Source organism: Hemitrygon akajei, chromosome 1 (assembly GCF_048418815.1).
Source record: "Hemitrygon akajei chromosome 1, sHemAka1.3, whole genome shotgun sequence".
NCBI lineage: Eukaryota > Metazoa > Chordata > Chondrichthyes > Myliobatiformes > Dasyatidae > Hemitrygon > Hemitrygon akajei.
The window spans coordinates 68583105-68604241 of record NC_133124.1 but is presented as its reverse complement, the minus strand read 5'-3'; the positions used below and the strand labels follow the sequence as shown (position 1 = coordinate 68604241).

The following is a 21137-nucleotide window of genomic DNA, read 5'->3' as shown; positions in this document are numbered from 1 at the left end:
GACCCATTTGTTCGGGATGGATTGCGAGCAACATTCAGAAGGTGGTGTGACTGACGGCCCAGCGCGTGAGTGACCGAGCAGCTCGATGAGCTCCAACATCTGCACATTTGAGTGTTTAATTAAAATGGGCCCGTGTCTTTTTGTTTTCTTTACTAACCTTAAGTTAAGATTCATAAATATAATTCCTTTAATAATATGCAGTGTGCTGTCTGTTGTTTCGTGGCACTAATTTGTAACAGGGTAGCAAATTACACAGCGTTCCACACAAACCAGGGTTTGGGGTGGGAGAGCCGTCTCAATCTCACGGGTTTGGCAGGAATGAAGAGTGTCTTCTCTAGACTTATGTAGCCAAGGAAACCAGGGGGTTTCATTGCTTGTGGGTGTGGTGGGGGGGGGAGAGGGGAGGTCTGTGCTGATCATTGTGTGGGAGGGGCGTGTGGAGGACAAAGTATATGGGGGTGAGTGATGAGGGATGTGCTGATGTCCCACCCACCTGCCACATCCAGGTCCACCCTGTAGTGTACCAGATGGGTGTGCAGGTTGCCCAGCAAATTCTGTTGGATCCTGACTGGTGTGGGGAAGTGCTGCAGGAGTGGCGGTACTGAGGCAGCATCACACTGTGGGAGTATGGGACTGGGGGAGAGTCACACTGTGGGAGTATGGGACTGGGGAGAGTCACACTGGGAGTATGGGACTAGGGGAGAGTCACACTGGGAGTATGGGACTGGGGAGAGTCACACTGTGGGAGTATGGGACTGGGGGAGAGTCACACTGTGGGAGTATGGGACTGGGGGAGAGTCACACTGTGGGAGTATAGGACTGGGGGAGAGTCACACTGTGGGAGTATGGGACTGGGGGAGAGTCACACTGTGGGAGTATAGGACTGGGGAGAGTCACACTGTGGGAGTATAGGACTGGGGGAGAGTCACACTGTGGGAGTATGGGACTGGGGGAGAGTCACACTGTGGGAGTATAGGACTGGGGAGAGTCACACTGTGGGAGTATGGGACTGGGGGAGAGTCACACTGTGGGAGTATAGGACTGGGGAGAGTCACACTGTGGGAGTATAGGACTGGGGGAGAGTCACACTGTGGGAGTATGGGACTGGGGGAGAGTCACACTGTGGGAGTATAGGACTGGGGAGAGTCACACTGTGGGAGTATGGGACTAGGGGAGAGTCACACTGTGGGAGTATGGGACTGGGGAGAGTCACACTGTGGGAGTATAGGACTGGGGGAGAGTCACACTGTGGGAGTATAGGACTGGGGAGAGTCACACTGTGGGAGTATAGGACTGGGGGAGAGTCACACTGTGGGAGTATGGGACTGGGGGAGAGTCACACTGTGGGAGTATAGGACTGGGGAGAGTCACACTGTGGGAGTATAGGACTGGGGGAGAGTCACACTGTGGGAGTATGGGACTGGGGGAGAGTCACACTGTGGGAGTATAGGACTGGGGAGAGTCACACTGTGGGAGTATGGGACTGGGGGAGAGTCACACTGTGGGAGTATAGGACTGGGGAGAGTCACACTGTGGGAGTATAGGACTGGGGGAGAGTCACACTGTGGGAGTATGGGACTGGGGGAGAGTCACACTGTGGGAGTATAGGACTGGGGAGAGTCACACTGTGGGAGTATGGGACTAGGGGAGAGTCACACTGTGGGAGTATGGGACTGGGGAGAGTCACACTGTGGGAGTATAGGACTGGGGGAGAGTCACACTGTGGGAGTATGGGACTGGGGGAGAGTCACACTGTGGGAGTATGGGACTAGGGGAGAGTCACACTGTGGGAGTATGGGACTGGGGGAGAGTCACACTGTGGGAGTATGGGACTGGGGGAGAGTCACACTGTGGGAGTATAGGACTGGGGGAGAGTCACACTGTGGGAGTATGGGACTGGGGGAGAGTCACACTGTGGGAGTATGGGACTGGGGAGAGTCACACTGTGGGAGTGGCGGGACTGAGGCAGCATCACACTGTGGGAGTATGGGACTGGGGGAGAGTCACACTGTGGGAGTATAGGACTGGGGGAGAGTCACACTGTGGGAGTATGGGTCTAGGGGAGAGTCACACTGTGGGAGTATGGGACTGGGGGAGAGTCACACTGTGGGAGTATGGGACTAGGGGAGAGACACTGTGGGAGTATGGGACTGGGGTAGAGACACTGTGGGAGTATGGGACTGGGGGAGAGTCACACTGGGAGTATGGGACTAGCGGAGAGTCACACTGGGAGTATGGGACTAGGGGAGAGTCACACTGTGGGAGTATGGGACTAGCGGAGAGTCACACTGGGAGTATGGGACTGGGGAGAGTCACACTGTGGGAGTATGGGACTGGGGAGAGTCACACTGTGGGAGTATGGGACTGGGGGAGAGTCACACTGTGGGAGTATGGGACTGGGGGAGAGTCACACACTGGGAGTATGGGACTGGGGGAGAGTCACATTGTGGGAGTATGGGACTGGGGGAGAGTCACACTGTGGGAGTATGGGACTAGGGGAGAGTCACACTGTGGGAGTGGCGGGACTGGGGGAGAGTCACACTGTGGGAGTGGCGGGACTGGGGGAGAGTCACACTGTGGGAGTATGGGACTAGGGAAGAGTCACACTGTGGGAGTATGGGACTAGGGGAGAGTCACACTGTGGGAGTGGCGGGACTGGGGGAGAGTCACACTGTGGGAGTATGGGACTAGGGAAGAGTCACACTGTGGGAGTATGGGACTAGGGGAGAGTCACACTGGGAGTATGGGACTGGGGGAGAGTCACACTGTGGGAGTGGCGGGACTGAGGGAGAGTCACACTGTGGGAGTGGTGGGACTGGGGGAGAGTCACACTGTGGGAGTATGGGACTAGCGGAGAGTCACACTGTGGGAGTATGGGACTAGGGGAGAGTCACACTGTGGGAGTATGGGACTGGGGGAGAGTCACACTGTGGGAGTATGGGACTAGGGGAGAGTCACACTGTGGGAGTATGGGACTAGGGGAGAGTCACACTGGGAGTATGGGACTAGGGGAGAGTCAGACTGTGGGAGTGGCGGGACTGGGGGAGAGTCACACTGTGGGAGTATGGGACTAGGGGAGAGTCACACTGTGGGAGTGGCGGGACTAGGGGAGAGTCACACTGTGGGAGTATGGGACTAGGGGAGAGTCACACTGTGGGAGTGGCGGGACTGGGGGAGAGTCACACTGTGGGAGTATGGGACTAGGGGAGAGTCACACTGTGGGAGTATGGGACTAGCGGAGAGTCACACTGTGGGAGTATGGGACTAGGGGAGAGTCACACTGTGGGAGTATGGGACTAGGGGAGAGTCACACTGTGGGAGTATGGGACTGGGGGAGAGTCACACTGTGGGTGTGGCGGGATTGAGGGAGAGTCACACTGTGGGAGTATGGGACTAGGGGAGAGTCACACTGTGGGAGTGGCGGGACTGGGGGAGAGTCACACTGTGGGAGTGGCGGGACTGAGGGAAACTGTTGCATCCACTCCTGGATCAGTAAACTGCTGGGTTCGTCCTGATGGTGTAGTTCCTGGACCCAGTGCGAATGAGTGGAGACCACAGTGCTCAGGGCTCACGGACCGGTGGGCTCTGGGCTGGAGGAGGGGTAAACTCAGGAAGTGAACTGTATGGGAGAATGTGTAGTGTTGGGGGCTTAGGGGCAGTTGAGGCATTATTGGTGTGGGGATTGTTTGGGAGTGCTGTAGATAGAAACATCTCAGACAGGGAGGACTAGGCTGAGTTGAATGCGGTGGGGAAGGGCATATATGGGGCAGGGAAGTGTTTGTGGTTAAGGCGTGTGGGAGGGGCATGTGGAGGACAAAGTATATGGGGGTGAGTGATGAGGGATGTGCTGATGTCCCACCCACCTGCCACATCCAGGTCCACCCTGTAGTGTACCAGATGGGTGTGCAGGTTGCCCAGCAAATTCTGTTGGACCCTGATGCCATAGTTGAGCCCCTCAGGAGTGAAGAAGGAGGAGTGGATGTAGCCCGTGACGTGGACCTTGACCTCCAGCACCCCGTTTTGGTAGAAGATGAAGTCCCAGATATAGTCGTAGTTGAAGACAGTGGACGTGGTTCTCAGCAGCAATACTTGACCCTCCACACCAGCGTAGAAGTTGTAGCCTCCATTGTAGTTATTGTTGAAATGCCTGCGCAGGGGGATCCCAGTGGGAAACTCGAATATACACAGGGCGTTCCTGTAGCGTACAGGTTGGTCACTGTCGAAGAAGTGGTAGGTGTCTATGTAGGTGGCGAACTCCGGGCAGTCAATGCCCTTTGCCAGCTCGTACCCTCTCACCCCCATTCCCCAGGCCACGTCCATGTACTTGGTCTGCATGGTGGCGGGGCTGTGGCCGGAGTAGAAGGCAACAGCTTCCTGCAGGCTGACCTCATAGGCGATGGGCTCACCATTGAATTGGATGTCAAAGAGCTGGATGCCTGTGGATGAACGGACTCGGAAGGCAAAGCTCCAGCCTCCGTAAAGGACCGAGTTCCCCTTCACCCAGTACCTCTGGCCGTGTGGCTGCCAGGCCTGGGGCCCACGGGTACTGGTTTGGGTTTGGAAGTGTCCGCGAGGACGGTAAGAGGAGAAGAGGTTCTCCTTGTGGAGTTCGGGCAGTTTGACCGTAGCCACCAGCCCTCTGTTGTACTTCTCCACCAACTGTTCCATGCTGTCAAAGTACTGGCCATTGTACCAGACCTTCTCCACGGTCCAGAGCCTGGGGTCAGTGCTCTTGTGGTTGAGCAGGATCTCCAAGCCAATCGGGTGGATGAAGAAAGTGTCCACATCTTGCTGGATAATGAACCAGGACTTTCTGTCCCCTGACTTCTCCCCTCTGGGGGCCACGTCGGTAAAGGTCAGGCAGTGGTCAGTGCAGTTGTGGAACCAGGCGCCGCTGATCTCCTTCAGCAGTGGGGTGGCCACCTTGGTAACCTGGGCCAGCTTCCTGTACAGGAACTGGTACTCGACTGTTGTGACGGGTCGGGATGTGAACTTGATGGAGCTTCTCCCTTTTGGCCTGGCAGGGTGGTGATGCCGGGGTAGAGGCAGTGGTCCCACCACATACTCAGTGACTCTGGGGACTAGCTCGGCACCAAAGAAAACCACCACCCTGGCCTCACGTTTTGGGGGATAGATGTATCCCTGCAGGAACTGGAGCACATCCTGCTTTTTGGGGGGCTGCAGCTCGATGAGGAAGATGTAGTTTTTCCTGAGTGTCAGTGTTCTGGCAGAGGAGAGGTTGAGATGCTTCTGAGCTACCAGATAGTTCCTCACTGCCTGTATCTCGGTGACACTGAGGTCAGCAAACACAGAGGCACGGCGATAGTACTGGAGGGAGTGTGGAGGCGAGCTGGCTTCACCCCACAGTGCCAGGCCAAGGAAGAACCACAGCAACCTCACTGCGCCCAGCATCGCCCCTCAGCTGGTACCAAAGATGTCTTATTACATGTCTTTTCACACCAGAGGCTGCAGGGGGAAGGCAACAAGTTAGTATGGCATTTTATTGTATGGGGGGAGGGGGTAAGGGCTGCACAGGAGAGAATTGTCCATTCCAGTATTTCTCTTTATCCACGAGTCCATACCAACAATTACCTTACCCACCCACTCCCGCCAATCCCATCCCATTCCCATCACCTCCATCCAGATTTCATTCTTCACCCACACAGAGTGTGATTTACAGCGGTTACCCACTGACCTGCACAGCATCCGGTGGAAGGAAACCAGAGCACCCAAGAGAAGTCCATGCAGCCACTGGGAGATTGTGCAAACTTGCACAAAGGCAGTGCCAGAGTTTGGGATCAAACCCAGATTTTTCTAACCTACCAGCCATGTGCCTATCCAAACTTCTCTTTAATGTTGAAATGGATCTCACATGCACCAGTTGAGCTGGTAGCTTGTACCACGCTTTCATGACTCTTTGAATGAAGAAGTTTTCTCTCATGTTCCCCTTACACTTTTAATGTTTTACCCTTAACCCATGATCTCTAGTTAAGTCCCACCCAAATTCAGTGGAAAAAGCCTGCTTGTATTTGGTCAATCTATACTCAATATTTTGTATACCTCTTTCAAATCTCCTCTCAGTCTTTTACATTCCAAGGAATGAAGTCCAAACCGATTCTATTATTTCAGTTAACTCCAGCCCTGGCAACATGCTTGTGAACTTTCTCTGTTCTTTTTCAATCTTATTTACATCTTTCCTGTAGGTAAGTGACCAATACTGCACTCAGTGCTCCAAAACAGACCTTAAAAACGTCTTGTATAACTTCAAAACCTACCCTGATTGGTCCTACTGAAGTGCAACACCTCGCATTTGTCTGCATTAAATGACATCTGCCATTTTTTAGTTCATTTTTCCAGCTGGCCCAAATCCTGCTGCAAGCTCTGATCGTCTTCCTTGCTGTCCACTACACCCCAAATCTTGGTGTCATCTGCAAATTTGCTGATCCGATTAACCACATTATCCTGTAGATCATTGATATAGATGGTAAACAGCAATGGACCCAGCACTGATCCCTGCAATACTCCCCTTGTCACAGCCCCCAGTCAGAGAGGCAACTGTCTACCACCACCCTTTGGCTTCTCCCACAAATCCAATGTCTAATGCAATTTATGATCTTATCTTGAATGCCGAGTGACTGAATCTCCCATGTGGGATCTTGTCAAATGCCTTGTCAAGGTCTGTGTAGATAGTATCCACTGCACTGCCTTCATCAACTTTCCTGGTAACTTCCTTGAAAATCTTGATAAGATTGGTTAGCTACCATGCACAAAGCATTGCTGACTATCCCTAATCAGTCCATGTCTATCCAAATCCTCATTGATCGATACCTTAGAATACCTTCTTATAATTTGCCCACAACAGATATCAGGCTCACAGGCCTATAATTTCCTGGTATATTTTTAGAGCCTTTCCTGAATAGTAGAACAACATTAGCTATCCTCCAATCCTCTGCTATCCAAGGATGATTTGAACATCTCTGCTATTTCTGCACTTGCCTCTCACAGGGTCCGAGGAAACTACTTGTCAGGCCCAGTGGATTTATCCACCCTAATTTACCTCAAGGCAAAAAAAAAATGTCCAAGTTCTCTCCTATAAATCCATGGATTATTTGCCATTCTGATTTTCCAGAGGACCAGTTTTGTCTCTTGCAATCCTTTTGCTCTTTACATATCTGTAGAATCTCTTAGGATTCCCCTTCACTTTGTGTGCAAGGTCAAACTCATGCCTTCTTTTAGCCCTCCTGATTTCTTCTTTTAGTGCTCTCATGCGTTTCTTATACTCCATAACTACCTCATTTGTTCCTACCTGCCAATACCTCCTATGGACCTCCATGTTTTTCTTACCCAGGGCCTCAATATCTCTTGAGAACCAAGGTTCCCTAAACCTGCTATCATACTGACAGGTACATACAAGCTTTCTGCTCTCAGAATTTCACTTTTGAAGGCCTCTTACTTACCAAATACACCTTTGCCAGAAAACAGCCTGTCCCATCCACACATGCCAGATTCTTTTAAGATTATAAAAATTGGCCTTTCTCTAATTTAGAATCTCAACCAGTAGACTATCCCTATTTTTTTGCATATTTACTTTGAAACTAATGGCATTGTGATAACTGGATGTAAAGTGTTCCCCTAAACAAAATTCAGTCACCTGTCCTGTCTCATTCCCTCATAGCAGATCAAGAATTGCGCGCTCTTTCATTGGGACTTCTATGTACTGAGTTAGGAACCTTTTCTGAACACATTTGCCAAACTCTATCCCATTTAGTCCTTTTACAGTATGTTAATCCTAGTCAATACATGGAAGGTTAAATTGGCCTTTCTCCATTGACAGGATATTGGACTGCCGGAAAATGACACTGAAGAGGTAGAAATGGGGAACAATGAAATGGCAGACAAATTTAATAATTATTGTGTGACAGTCTTCACTGTAGAAGACACTCGCAGTTTGCCAGCAATTTGAACGTGTCGGGTGAGGGGTAGGTTGATGCACCATCAATAACTCACTCTGCGACGTAAGAAGCGAGATATCGGCTTTTATTGACTGGAAGAATGAACAACACTACATCCTGGAGAATGAGGCCAGGCATCAGGCCTCAATCGCCTTTATACAGGGCTCTGTGGGAGGAGCCACAGAAGCAGTCCAGACAGGTATATGTAGTTCACCACAGTAGGGTGGGGAGAGAAGAAGGTAGTGTAGTTGCTGTTATTAAGGAGAAGGTGTTAAGGAAACTGAAAGGTCTGAAGGTAGATAAATCACCTGTCCTGATGGAATACACCCCAGGGTTCAGAAGAAGGTTGCTGAAGAGATTGTGGAGGCATTAGTAATGATCTTTCAAGAATCACTAGATTCTGGGATGGTTCCTGAGGCCTGGAAAATTGCAAATGCCACTCCACTCTTTAAGAAGACGGGGTGGGGCAGAAGAAAGGAAAGTAATATTCAATTAGCCTTCAGAGATTGGGAAGATATTGGAGTCCATTATTAAGGATCAGGTTTCAGGTACTTGGAGACATATGATAAAATAGGTCAATGTCAGCGTAGTTTCCTTTAGGGGAAATCTTGCCTGAGAAATCTGTTGGAATTCTTTGAGGAAATATCAGGCAGGATAGACAAAGTAAAGTCAGTGGATATTACTTACTTGGAATTTCAAAGAGTCCTTTGACAAGGTGCCACACATGAAACTGCTTAATAAACTAAGAGCACATGGTATTACAGGAAAGATATTAACATGGATAGAAGATTGGCTGACTGGCAGGAAGGAAAGAATAGGAATAAAGGGTCCCATTCTGGTTGATTGATAATTACCATAGAACCAAAAGACATAGGAGCAGAATTAGACCTTTTGGCCCATTGAGTCTGCTCTGCCATTCAATCATGGCAGATCTGTTTTTCCCTCCTCAGCCCCATTCATAGGAACGTAAGAAATAGGAGCAAGAGTAGGCCACCTGCCCTGTCGAGCCTGCTCTGTCATTCAATAAGATCATGGCTGATCTGGCCATGGGCTCACCTTCCTCTTCCCTGTAACCCTTAATTCCCCTACTATACAAAGATCTTTACAACCTTGTCTTAAATATAGTTAGTGAGGAAGCCTCCACTGCTTAATTGGGCAGAGAATTCCACAGGTTCACCACTCTTTGGGAAAGCAGTTCCTTCTCATCTCCATCCTAAATCTAATCCCCCAAATCCTGAGGCTATGTCTCCTAGTTCTAGTCTCATCTACCAGTGTAAACAATTTTCCTGCCTCTATCTTATCTATCTCTTTCATAATTTTATATGTTTCTATAAGATCTTCTCTCATTCTTCTGAATTCCAGAGAGTAGAGTCCTGGGCGACACAATCTCTCCTCATAGTCTAACCCCCTCACCTCAGGAATCAACCTGGTGAACTCTTCTGCACCACCTCCAAAACCAGTATATCCTTCTTCAAGTAAGGAGACCAGAACTGCACACAGTACTCCAGGGTGCGGCCTCACCAGTACCCTGTACAGTTGCAGTATAAGCTCTCTGCTCTTAAATTTAATCCCTCCAGCAATGAAGTCCCACATTCCATTTGCCATCTCGCTAGCTTGCTGCATCTGCAAACCAACCTTTTGTGGCCTATGCACAAGCACTCCTACGTTCCTCTGCACAGGAGCATGCTGCAATTCATTTTACCAGTTAATAATAACGTGCGCTTTAATTTTTCCTCTCAAAATGGATGACCTTGCATTTACCAACTTTGTACTCCATCTGCCAGACTCTCGTCACTCACTTAACCGATCATATCCCTCTGCAGACGCTCTGTATCTTCTACACAATTTGCTTTTCCACTCAATTTAGTATCATCAGCAAACTTAGATACGCTATACTTGGCCCCCCCTTCCAGATCGTTAATGTATATCGTGAACAGTTGTGGACACCTCTCACCACTGATCGCCAACTAGAGTAACATCCATATATCCCAACTCTCTGCTTTCTAGTTAGTTATCCAATCCTCTATCCATGCTAATACATCACCCATAACTCTATGCATCCTTATCTTATGAATAAGTCTTCTATGCAGCACCCTATCAAATACCATCTGGAAATCCAAGTAAATAACGTCCATCTGTTCCCCTCTATTCACTGCACTCGTTATATCCTCAAAGAACTCCAGTAAGTTTGTCAAACAGGACCTGCCTTTGCTGAATCCATGCTGCATCTGCCTGATGCATCCATTTCTTTGCAGATGCCTCGCTATTTCTTCTTTAATGACAGCTTCAGACATTTTCCCAACTACAGATGTTATACTGGTTTAACAAGCCTTTTGCCTACATCCTTTTTTGAACAGTGATGTGACATTTGCAGTCTTTCAATCCACTGAGACCTACCCAGAGACCAGAGAATTTTGGTAAATCATCACCAAAGCCTCTACTATAACTTCTGCCATTTCTTTCAGTATCTTGGGATACATTCCATCAGGACCAGGGGACCTATCTAATCTTCAGGCCCACAAGATTGCTCAGCACTATCTCTTTAGTGATCACCTCCCATTGCATCCGTAATATCTCTCTTTGGCACGTTAGATGTGTCCTTCACCCTGAAGACCGACACAAAATAGTCATTCAAAGCCTCTGCCATTTCCTCATTACCCAATATCAATTCCTCCTTCTGGTCCTCCAAGGGACCTACATTCACTTTAGCCACCCTTTTCCACTTTATATAATTATAAAAATTTTACTATCCATTTTTATATTTTGTACTAGTTTATTTTCATAATCTAGCCTCCCTTTCTTCATTGCTCGCTTAGTGGTACTTTGTTGCTTTTTAATCTTTCCCCAATCTTCCACTTTCCCACTCCTCTTGGCGACTTTGTATGCACAAGCTTTTAGTTTGATGCCTTTTATTTCTTTAGTTATCCAAGGCTGGCTCTCCCTACCCTTACTGTCCTTGCTTTTAACTGGAATATACTTTTGTTGAGCACCGTGAAAAATCTCTTTGAAAGTCTTCCACTGTTCCTCAACTGTCCCACCAGATAGCCTGTGTTCCCAGTCTACACTAGCCAAATCCTCCCTCATCCCTTTCTAGTCTCCATTGTTTAGGCATAATACACTGGTTTTCGATTGAACTATTGCACTTTCCATTTGTATGGGAAATTCAATCATACTGTGATCACTCTTTCCAAGAGGATTCCTAACTACAAGATCACTCTCCAGCCTTCTCCCTATAATCGTTAATACCATGTCTAATCAATAACTTGTCAAGCTCTGCCTTAAATATACTCAACAACCTGGCCTCCACAGCTGCCTGTGGTAATAAATTCCACAAATTCACCACCCTCTGGCTAAAGAAATTTCTCCGCATCTCTGATTTAAATGGATGCCTCTCTATCCTGAGGCTGTGCCCTCTTGTCCTAGACTCCCCCACCATGGGAAACATCCTTTCCACATCTACTCTGTCTAGGCCTTTCAACATCTGAGAGATTTCAATGAGATCCCCTCTCATCCTTCTAAATTCCAGTGAATACAGACCCAGAGCCAATTAACATTCCTCGTATGATAACCCTTTCATTCGCAGAACCATCCTTGTGAATCTCCTCTGGACCCTTTCCAATGCCAGAACATCTTTTCTTATACGAGGAGTCCTAAACTGTAAATAAAACTCAAGGTGATGCCTGACCAGTGCCTTATTAAGCCTCAGCATCATATCCCTGCTCTCATATTCTAGACCTCTTGAAATGAATACTAACATTACATTTACCTTCCTCACCACTGACTCTACCTGCAAGTTAATGTTTATGGTGTTCTGCACAAGGACTCCCAATTCCCTTTGCATCTCAGATTTTTGGATTTTCTCCCCATTTAGAAAATAGTCTGCACATTTATTTCTATTACCAAAGTGCATGACCATGCATTTTCCAACATTGTATTCCATTAGCCACTCTCTTGCCCATTCTCCTAATCTGTCTACATCCTTCTGCAGCCTACCTGTTTCCTCAACACTACTTGCACCTCCACCAATTTTTGTATCATCTGCAAACTTGGCAACAAAGCCATCCATTCCATCGCCTAAATTATTAACATATTGTGGCGACCCACTTCCTAGCGCACTCGAACCGGCTCACAAATAGCCAGCGCGCCGGCACAAAGGCCAGGTCTGCTTCACCAACAAAGGGAAAAGCCTGCAGGGGATTGTGAGTACGTGCCCCTTACAGCATCCGCACCCGGGGAGGGCGGGATCAGGGAGGCTTTAAAGCAAGGCTGTGAAGTTCGAATAAAATCTTCTTTAACTGCAGTTTACCGACTTTGTGTCGTTATTTTAGCGCTGCGTGTAGCACACCGCTACAATTGGTGACCCCGACGGACCAAACAATTTTTGGACCGGAGATGACCGACGCCGCATCTGTTCATGCGGTTTTGTTGAAACTGCCAAGCTTCTGGACGCTGCGACCTCACCTCTGGTTCCAGCAGGCAGAAGCCCAATTCCACATTCGGCAGATAACCTCAGAGGACACCCATTACTACTACGTGGTGAGCTCCCTTGACCAGGACACAGCGGCCCAGGTTGCGGAGTTCGTACAGTCTCCCCCGGCGAATGGCAAGTACACGGAATTCAAAGCCCTGCTCATAAGGACTTTCGGACTCTCACGGCGCGAGCGGGCTGCCCGTTTACTGCACCTGGATGGCTTGGGAGACAGACCTCCATCAGCTTTAATGAATGAGATGTTGTCTCTGGCCGGCGGACACAAACCCTGCCTCATGTTTGAGCAGGCATTCCTGGAGCAGCTGCCCGAGGACATACGCCTTCTGCTGTCCGACGCGGATTTCAGCGACCCCCGGAAGGTGGCGGCCCGGGCGGACTTGCTGTGGAAAGCCAAGAAGGAGAGTGGGGCATCTGTCGCACAGATCACCAGGCCACGCTCCCAGCAGCAAACCAGACCAGGCCCGGCCACAGAGCCCGCTAACCCCAGAGGCAGGGGTGGGGAGCCCAACGAACAATGGTGTTTCTACCACCGGCGGTGGGGCGCAGAAGCCCGCCGCTGTAGCTCGCCCTGCAAATTCCCGGGAAACACCAGGGCCAGCCGCCGCTGATGGCTATGGCTGCTGGCCATCGGGATAGCCTCCTGTATGTGTGGGACAAGAGGTCGGGACGCCGTTTTTTCGGTCGAAACCGGTGCCGAGATCAGCGTCTTACCTCCGACGAGTTACGACTCCCGCAACAGGGCACCAGGTCCCCCCCGGGGGCCGTGAATGGCAGCACGGTAAGGACCTACGGCACCCGTACGGTGCAACTACAGTTCGGCTGTAGTTCACGTTCACGTGGGACTTCACACTGGCCGCCGTAGCCCAACCGCTTCTGGGCGCAGATTTTTTGCGGGCTCACAGCCTGCTGGTCAACTTGCCGAGGCAGAGGCTGGTCCACGCCGAGACCTTTCAGACGTTGTCCCTGGGAGAAGCCCAGTTGCCAGCCCCTCACCTCAGCTCCATCACGCTGTCCGACAACGACTTCACCAGAGTCCTGGCGGATTTCCCATCGGTTCTGGCACCGCAGTTCATGGCAGCCATGCCCCGACATGTGGTACAGCACCACATCCCAGCCCAGGGACCACCCCTCCACGCCCGTGCTTGGCGGCTTCCCCCGGACAAGCTCTGACTGGTGAAGGAGGAGTTCAAGAGGATGGAGGAATTGGGGATCATCTGGCGGTCCGACAGCCCATGGGCCTCCCCCCTGCACATGGTGCCCAAAGCATCAGGGGGCTGGAGACCATGTGGCGACTACCGCAGGCTGAACGAGGCTACAACACCGGACCGCTACCCTGTGCCACACATTCAGGACTTTGCAGCAAACCTGCACGGCGCACAGATCTTCTCCAAGATAGACCTCGTCCGGGGATACCATCAAATCCCGATGCATCCGGACGACGTCCCCAAAACGGCACTCATCACCCCGTTCGGCCTTTTCGAGTTCCTCCGCGTGCCGTTCGGCCTGAAGAATGCCGCACAGACGTTCCAGCGGTTAATGGACGCGGTGGGACGCGACCTGGACTTCGCATTCATCTATTTGGACGACATCCTCATAGCCAGCAGCAGTCGTCAGGAGCATCTGTCCCACCTCCGTCAACTCTACGCCCAACTGAGGCTCGGTGACCTGGCCCCCATACCCACTTCGCAGCATGGGCAGAACCTGACCTGCGTACCCAAAGACCTGCAGAACTGTAAGTTTGTGTTTGTACGACGGGGCGGGCATCGGCCACCGTGGCAACGGCCCTACGAGGGGCCGTTCACGGTGCTCAGGAACAACGGGTCCACGTTCGTGCTGGACATTGGGGGGAGAGAGGAGGTTTTCACAGAGGACCGACTCAAACCGGCCCATGTGGACTTGGCGCAACCGGTCGAGTTTCCGGCACCGCGGCGCAGAGGCCGACCTCCCAAACTGGGTCCGGCCCAGACTGTGGACATTGGGGGGGTGATGTGGCGACCCACTTCCTAGCGCACTCGAACCGGCTCACAAATAGCCAGCGCGCCGGCACAAAGGCCAGGTCTGCTTCACCAACAAAGGGAAAAGCCTGCGGGGGATTGTGAGTACGTGCCCCTTACAGCATCCGCGCCCGGGGAGGGCGGGATCAGGGAGGCTTTAAAGCAAGGCTGTGAAGTTCGAATAAAATCTTCTTCAACTGCAGTTTACCGACTTCGTGTCGTTATTTTAGTGCTGCGTGTAGCACACCGCTACAATACAGCATAAAAAGAAGCGGTCTCAATGCCAAACCCTGTGGAACACTACTAATTACATGTAAACTTACATGATGTTCTGTAGGGGTCGGTATTGGGACTGCTTCCTGTCACATTATAATGATTTGGATGATGGAATTGATGGCTTTTTGGCCAAGTTTGCAGACGACAAGATGATAGGTGGAGGGGCAGATAGTGTTGTGGAAGCAGGGAGTCTGCAGACATACTTGGACAGATTGGGAAAACTGGCATAGAAGTGACAGATGGGCTGTGTTGGGAAATGTATGGTCATGCATTTGGCAGAAGGAATAAAGGAAGCTTGGCTCCTGCAACTTTGGGGTGACTATTTCCCTGTAACTGATCACTTATCTCTTCACTCTCCCTTGCAAGCCATAGCTTTTCCAGCTGCTGCTCCAGATACCTAGTATGGTCTTCAAGAAGCAGCAGCTGGAAGCACTTCATGCACTTGTAGTTCCTTGGGAGATGCTGGTTCTCCCAGGACTCCAAAATCAGCATGAAGAACACAGAGTGGCCATTTACTAAACTAGCTACAGTAAGAGAAAAGAAAAGGAACCTTAACAGAAACTTACCCAAAGCCAATGCCTCTTTCAAGCCTGACACTCCTACTCTTACCACTGGCCTACTCACAATAATGCCGCCCCGCTGGTCTCTTCAGTACTTTTAAACAAGCATCATCGACCTGAGAAAATCCTCGTTGCTATGGCCTGCTCCTGCCACTGACTGGGCTGTTAGAATGAGCTTGAGCACCCGCTAAGATCTCCTTTTAAACAAGCATCGCTGACCTGCGAGAAAACTCATTGCTGTAGCCTGCTCCTGCCACTGTTTGGACTGCCAGAACATATTTAAAACTCATAGAGGATTTCCAAATTACAAATGATTTCCAAAACACAGGTACAATTGCTATAAGCTAAAAAGGCATAGATGAGGGTAGTGCAGTGGATGTGATCTGCATGGATTTTAGTAAGTCATTTGACAAGGTTCCACACGGTAGGCTTATTCAGAAGGTCAGAAGGCATGGGATCCAGGAAAGTTTGGCCAGATGGATTCAGAATTGGCTTGCCTGCAGAAGGCAGAGGGTCATGGTGGAGGGAGTACATTCAGATTGGAGGGTTGTGACTAGTGGTGTCCCACAAGGATCGGTTCTGGGACCTCTACTTTTTGTGATTTTTATTAACGACCTGGATGTGGGGGTAGGAGGGTGGGTTGGCAAGTTTGCAGGTGTAACGAAGGTTGGTGGTGTTGTAGATAGTGTGGAGGATTGTTGAAGATTGCAGAGAGACATTGATAAGATGCAGAAGTGGGCTGAGAAGTGGCAGATGGAATTCAACCCGGAGAAGTGTAAGGTGGTACACTTTGGAAGGACAAACTCCAAGACAGAGTACAAAGTAAATGGCAGGATACTTGGTAGTGTGGAGGAGCCGAGGGATCTGGGGGTACATGTCCACAGATCCCTGAAAGTTGCCTCACAGGTAGATAGGGTAGTTAAGAAAGCTTATGGGGTGTTAGCTTTCATAAGTCGAGGGATAGAGTTTAAGAGACGCGATGTAACGATGCAGCTCTATAAATCTCTAGTTAGGCCACACTTGGAGTATTGTGTCCAGTTCTGGTCGCCTCAGTATAGGAAGGATGTGGAAGCATTGGAATGGGTACAGAGATTTACCAGGATGCTGCCTGGTTTAGAGAGTATGGATTATGATCAGAGATTAAGGGAGCTAAGGCTTTACTCTTTGGAGAGAAGGAGGATGAGAGGAGACATGATAGAGGTGTACAAGATATTAAGAGGAATAGACAGAGTGGACAGCCAGCACCTCTTCCCCAGGGCACCACTGCTCAGTACAAGAGGACATGGCTTTAAGGTAAGGGGAGGGAAGTTCAAGGGGGATATTAGAGGAAGGTTTTTCACTCAGAGAGTGGTTGGTGCGTGGAATGCACTGCCTGAGTCAGTGATGGAGGCAGATACACTAGTGAAGTTTAAGAGCCTACTAGACAGGTATATGGAGGAATTTAAGGTGGGGGTTATATGGGAGGCAGGGTTTGAGGGTCGGCACAACATTGTGGGCCGAAGGGCCTATACTGTGCTGTACTATTCTATGTTCTATACCAACAAGTTACAGATAAACAAGTCCTTTGCAAAAATCAAAGGGTGAGGAATGGATTCTGGTCACCCCATCTTTCTGTCATTCATCTTGTTGTCCCTTGACCATTCTTAACAAGCCTGCCTGTTCTCTTACACTTATACAGTTTTTCTGTCACTTGGGTAACTTTACACACGAGTGACATTTTTTGAGATACCTTTTCACTCAAATGGCCTAACAGCTTCTGGGGACAGAGATCCCAGTCAACCAAAATTCATGCTGTGAATACTAATTCTCTGAGTACACAAATGTTCCAGCTGTGGACAGATTAACTATTCAATATGCTAAGTGGTAGTATCAGCCTGGTCTGCAAACTTCCTTGATCTTTCCTTGGCTGCGCTGGAGTGGTAAGTGTCAGCATCAGAGGCCTACTGAAGGCCAGAGTGGGAATATAAAGGGAGCAGAACAGATTTGGGTAAACCTGCTCTTTTTTCAGCTGCATAGACATGGTAGTTGTCAGCATCAGAGGCTTAAACTGCTCACCATTGTCATAGTGCACCAATGATAGAGTGGAAATGCTTTAGCTTAACAGGCTTTGGCAAGAACAGGTGCAGGCACAGAGAAGAAGAGGTAAGCCTTTTTTTTAGTACAGGGTAGTCAGGATGGAATGCTCCCCTGTAGGATGCGGAATTCCTGATGCTTTCCATGATGACTACATCTGCAGGAGGTGCACCCAAATTCAGCTTCTGACTGACCAGGACAAGGAGTTGGATGTACTTGGGATCATCCGGGAGGCTCTACACATTATAGATGAGAGTTCTGAAGCAGTGGTCACACCCAGAGTACAGACTTTGGCAGTAGATGGGTGGCCATCGGGAGTGGTAAGGGGATTAAGAAGTCAGTGCATTTCCCTCAGTAACAATATGCCTCTGGGGTGTGGGGGATTATCCGTCAGGGCACAGCAGCAGCAGCCTGGCTAGTGTCACTGTGGCTGGCTCTGAGGCTCAGCCGGGAAGGGTAAAGTCAGGCAGTGATTGGGGACAGACAGGAGATTCTTTGGCCACAAAAGAGACACCAGGATGGTGAGTTGCCTCCTGGGTACTGGGGCCCAGGATGTATTGGAGCTGCTGCAGGATATTCTTAAGGGGAAAAGTGAACAACCAGAGGTTGTGGTGCATATTGGCACCAATGACATAGGCAGAAAAGGGCAAGAGGTCCTACGCGGTGAGTGTTTAGAGGCTGCAGAGAAGGACCTCCAAGGTTGTAATCTCCACATGAATCCCTGTGCATGGGCTAATGCAGGTAGGAATGGGATGCTAACACGGATGAATGAGTGGCTGAGGAGATTGTGCAGGGGTGGGTTTGAATTTCTTGGATCATTAAAGCCTTTTTCTGGGGAAAGGCGTGACCTCTACAAGAGATATGGTTGCACCTGAACTGGAGGGGAACCAATATCCTGGGTGGGAAGTTTGCTAAAGCTTCTCAGGAGGGTTTAAACTAGTTTTGCAGGGGGCTGGGAACTGGAGCACCAGGTCAGTAAGCGAATGATCGGACAGGAAGGTAGATGTCAGGGCAAGTATTGAAAGGCAAAATCGAAATAAAAGGTGTGATGTGTCGGAGAGCTTGTAGGAGTATTATGGGTAAAGGAGATGCACTTAGAACACGGATCAGTACAAGGAACCATGATGTTATGACCATTACAGAAACTTGGTTGAGAGAGGGGCAGGAATGGGTGATTTATGTTCCAGGTTTTCTAAGGGCAAGAACCTTAATAGTGTTGCTGAGCAGAGAGATCTTGGGGTCCAAGTTCATAGCTGCTTGAAAGTGGCTTCACAGGTTGATAGGCTGGTTAAGAAGGCTTATGGAATGCTCAATTTTGTTAGTTGAGACACTGAGTTCAAAAGTCAAGAGGTTATGTTGCAACTTTGTAAAACTCTGGTTCGGCGACAACTGGAGTATTGCCTACAGGAAGAATGTTGAAGCTTTGGAGAGGCTGAAAAAGAGACTTACCAGGTTGTTGCCTGGTTTATATGGTTATGAGAGGCATTGATAGAGTAGACAGGGAGTAATTCCCAGGATGGAAATGTCTAATACCAGAGGGCATGTATTGAAGATGCAAAGGGTTAGGTTGAAAGGGGATGTGAGGGCTAAGTTTTTTACTCAGAGAGTGGTGGGTATCTAGAATGTACTGTTTGGAATGGTGGTAGAGGCAAAAACATTAGAGACTTTTCAATATGCACATGAATGTGGGGAAGATAGAGGGATATGGACATTGTGCAGGTAGGAGAGATTCGTTTATGGGGGATTTTGATTTACTTTTTAGCTGGTTTGGTGCAACACTGTGGGCTGGAGGGCCTGTTCCTGTGCTGTTCTATTCTATGTCCTATGTTTAAATAATGTAGCCAGTGTTGTCTGGTTTAATACAGCTCCATTATTTTACACTGCACCTCTTGAGCATCAGCCTGGTGCTGTGGCCCAGCAGTCTGTGCTCCATCGACAGTGCTGTTTGTTTGCAAAGCTGGCCCTTTAACTTCAGACTGATTATTGCTTGCCATTTACATTAACAACTGAAAACTGGCTCCCAATTATGACAAGAAGCTGAACAAAGAATATAGGTTGGAAGTTTAACTTACTCAGAAACAACTCTTTGATCTTGATGTGTCAGCTGCTTTGTTAGAAAGCTGACCCTTTCAAAAAGGCCCCCCACCAGCCTTGGAAATTGAATATCCATCACACTGTTCCTTTGCCTCAGTTCCAGAGTCAGTCCTTTGACCCCAGCTAGATCCTGCGTAATGCCCTCAAAGTTGGCTCTGGTCCAGTTTAGGGCTTCAACCTGTGGACCTGATTTATCTTTCTCTGTAACTATATTCAAACTCATAGACACAAAGTACTCTCCAGCTGTCTCTTCAGGTACCTGACCTGCCTCCTCTGCTAAGAGTGATCCAGTAATGCTCCTTTCTTAGGAGGTGCCCCTATTGTATGGAAATCCTTCTGTTCTCACAGCACGTGCAATTTCTCGACACATCTGCTCCACAAGTTCCTGCTGACTATTGGAGTTCTATAATATTGCCCTACTGAGGTGACCCTTCATATTTATAATTCTGCACAAATGATGTCGGGTAGATGGAGCTCGTCAGCCTGGGAAGGCAGTCCATCTAAGAGATGGAAAAGCAAACATGAGGAGTCTGCAGATGCTGGAAATTTAAGGAACACACACAAAATGCTGGTGGAACACAGCAGGCCAGGCATCATCTATAGGAAGAAGAACTGTCGACGTTTCAGGTTGAGACCCTTCGTCAAGGTCTCGGCCTGAAACGTCTACAGTGCTGCTTTCTATAGTTGCTGCCTGGCCTGCTGTGTTCCACCAGCATTTTGTGTGTGTTAAGAGAGGGAAAACTCTGATTTCAAACCTCCGCTGCCTTGCGGCCATACCCACTCATGGGAAAGGCTTCGGGAGTAAACCCTGAGGACAAATCTGGAGCTGGAGTTCCTAAGGCAGTCCGACGTTGCCTTCAAACTCGTTCTGGCAACTCCTGCGACGACACTGGTGTCAAGCTGTATCGGCCCTTGCCCTTCCCTTGGACAACATCGGTGTCGTGGAGAGGGGAGACTCGCTGCACGGGCAACTGCCCACACACTGTGGGGGCGGGGGGGGAAGGTGTCTCTCATGGACATACATACACTGGCTCACGCACAGTCTCTCAGATGGACTGTCCCAGGGAGAGTTCTGTGCTCCCTTTCTCCCCTTCCCCATCACATAGCACATTGTTGTGGGGACGCTATTTTGACCATGTACCCATCTTCACCCCGGGTACACTGTGAGGCCTGTCCCCATCACCCCAGAGTACGTACAGGTTGCTTGCTGAGGACTGACCGTAAGTTGCTGTGCTCAGTCTTCACGTAGCCACTCGCTGTGCCTGTCCTGCCTGGTACAGAGCTGGTCCAAAGTGCACGGGACGGCTTGTCCAGGAAAATTGTTTTCCTTTGCCTTGTTGTCGAGTGTTGGGGGTGAACAACCACGGGAGTGGAGACCTGTCCCTGAGGGGGATGTTGTAACTGGGCATGGGCCAGATGAGTAAACCGCCAACAGTTCTCCTGCACACTCCCAACCCATACAGTCTCCACCCCTAACCCACCCTCCACAGGTCTCCCCGTACCCTCACAGATCTTCCACCCAAACCCATCGGTCACCATACCTCCCCCTTCCCCCACAGGTCTCCTGCTCTCTACCAAACCCGTGCAGGTCTCACTGTTACCCTGCCCCGCTCCACAGTACTCCCCCTCACTTCGAACGGACATTGAACATGGGTACAGGGTCAGATCCAAACATCCACAAATTCCCCCCACCCTCCAA

The 21137-nt window shown here is 49.7% G+C and overlaps 1 protein-coding gene across 1 annotated transcript in view; it reads right to left on the bottom strand.

Annotated features, from left to right (window-relative positions):
- The window catches only part of LOC140727505 (diamine oxidase [copper-containing]-like), a 31667-nt gene extending 10895 nt beyond the window's left edge, over nucleotides 1-20772 (bottom strand). Inside the window, exons 1-2 of the mRNA XM_073044895.1 lie at nucleotides 20658-20772; nucleotides 3864-5466 (exon numbers count right to left, since the gene is read on the bottom strand). Coding sequence (XP_072900996.1) covers nucleotides 3864-5412 — 1549 coding nt within the window. The 5' untranslated portion in view covers nucleotides 5413-5466; nucleotides 20658-20772. The remainder of the gene's footprint in view (nucleotides 1-3863; nucleotides 5467-20657) is intronic.
- Nucleotides 20773-21137: the final 365 nt, after the last annotated feature.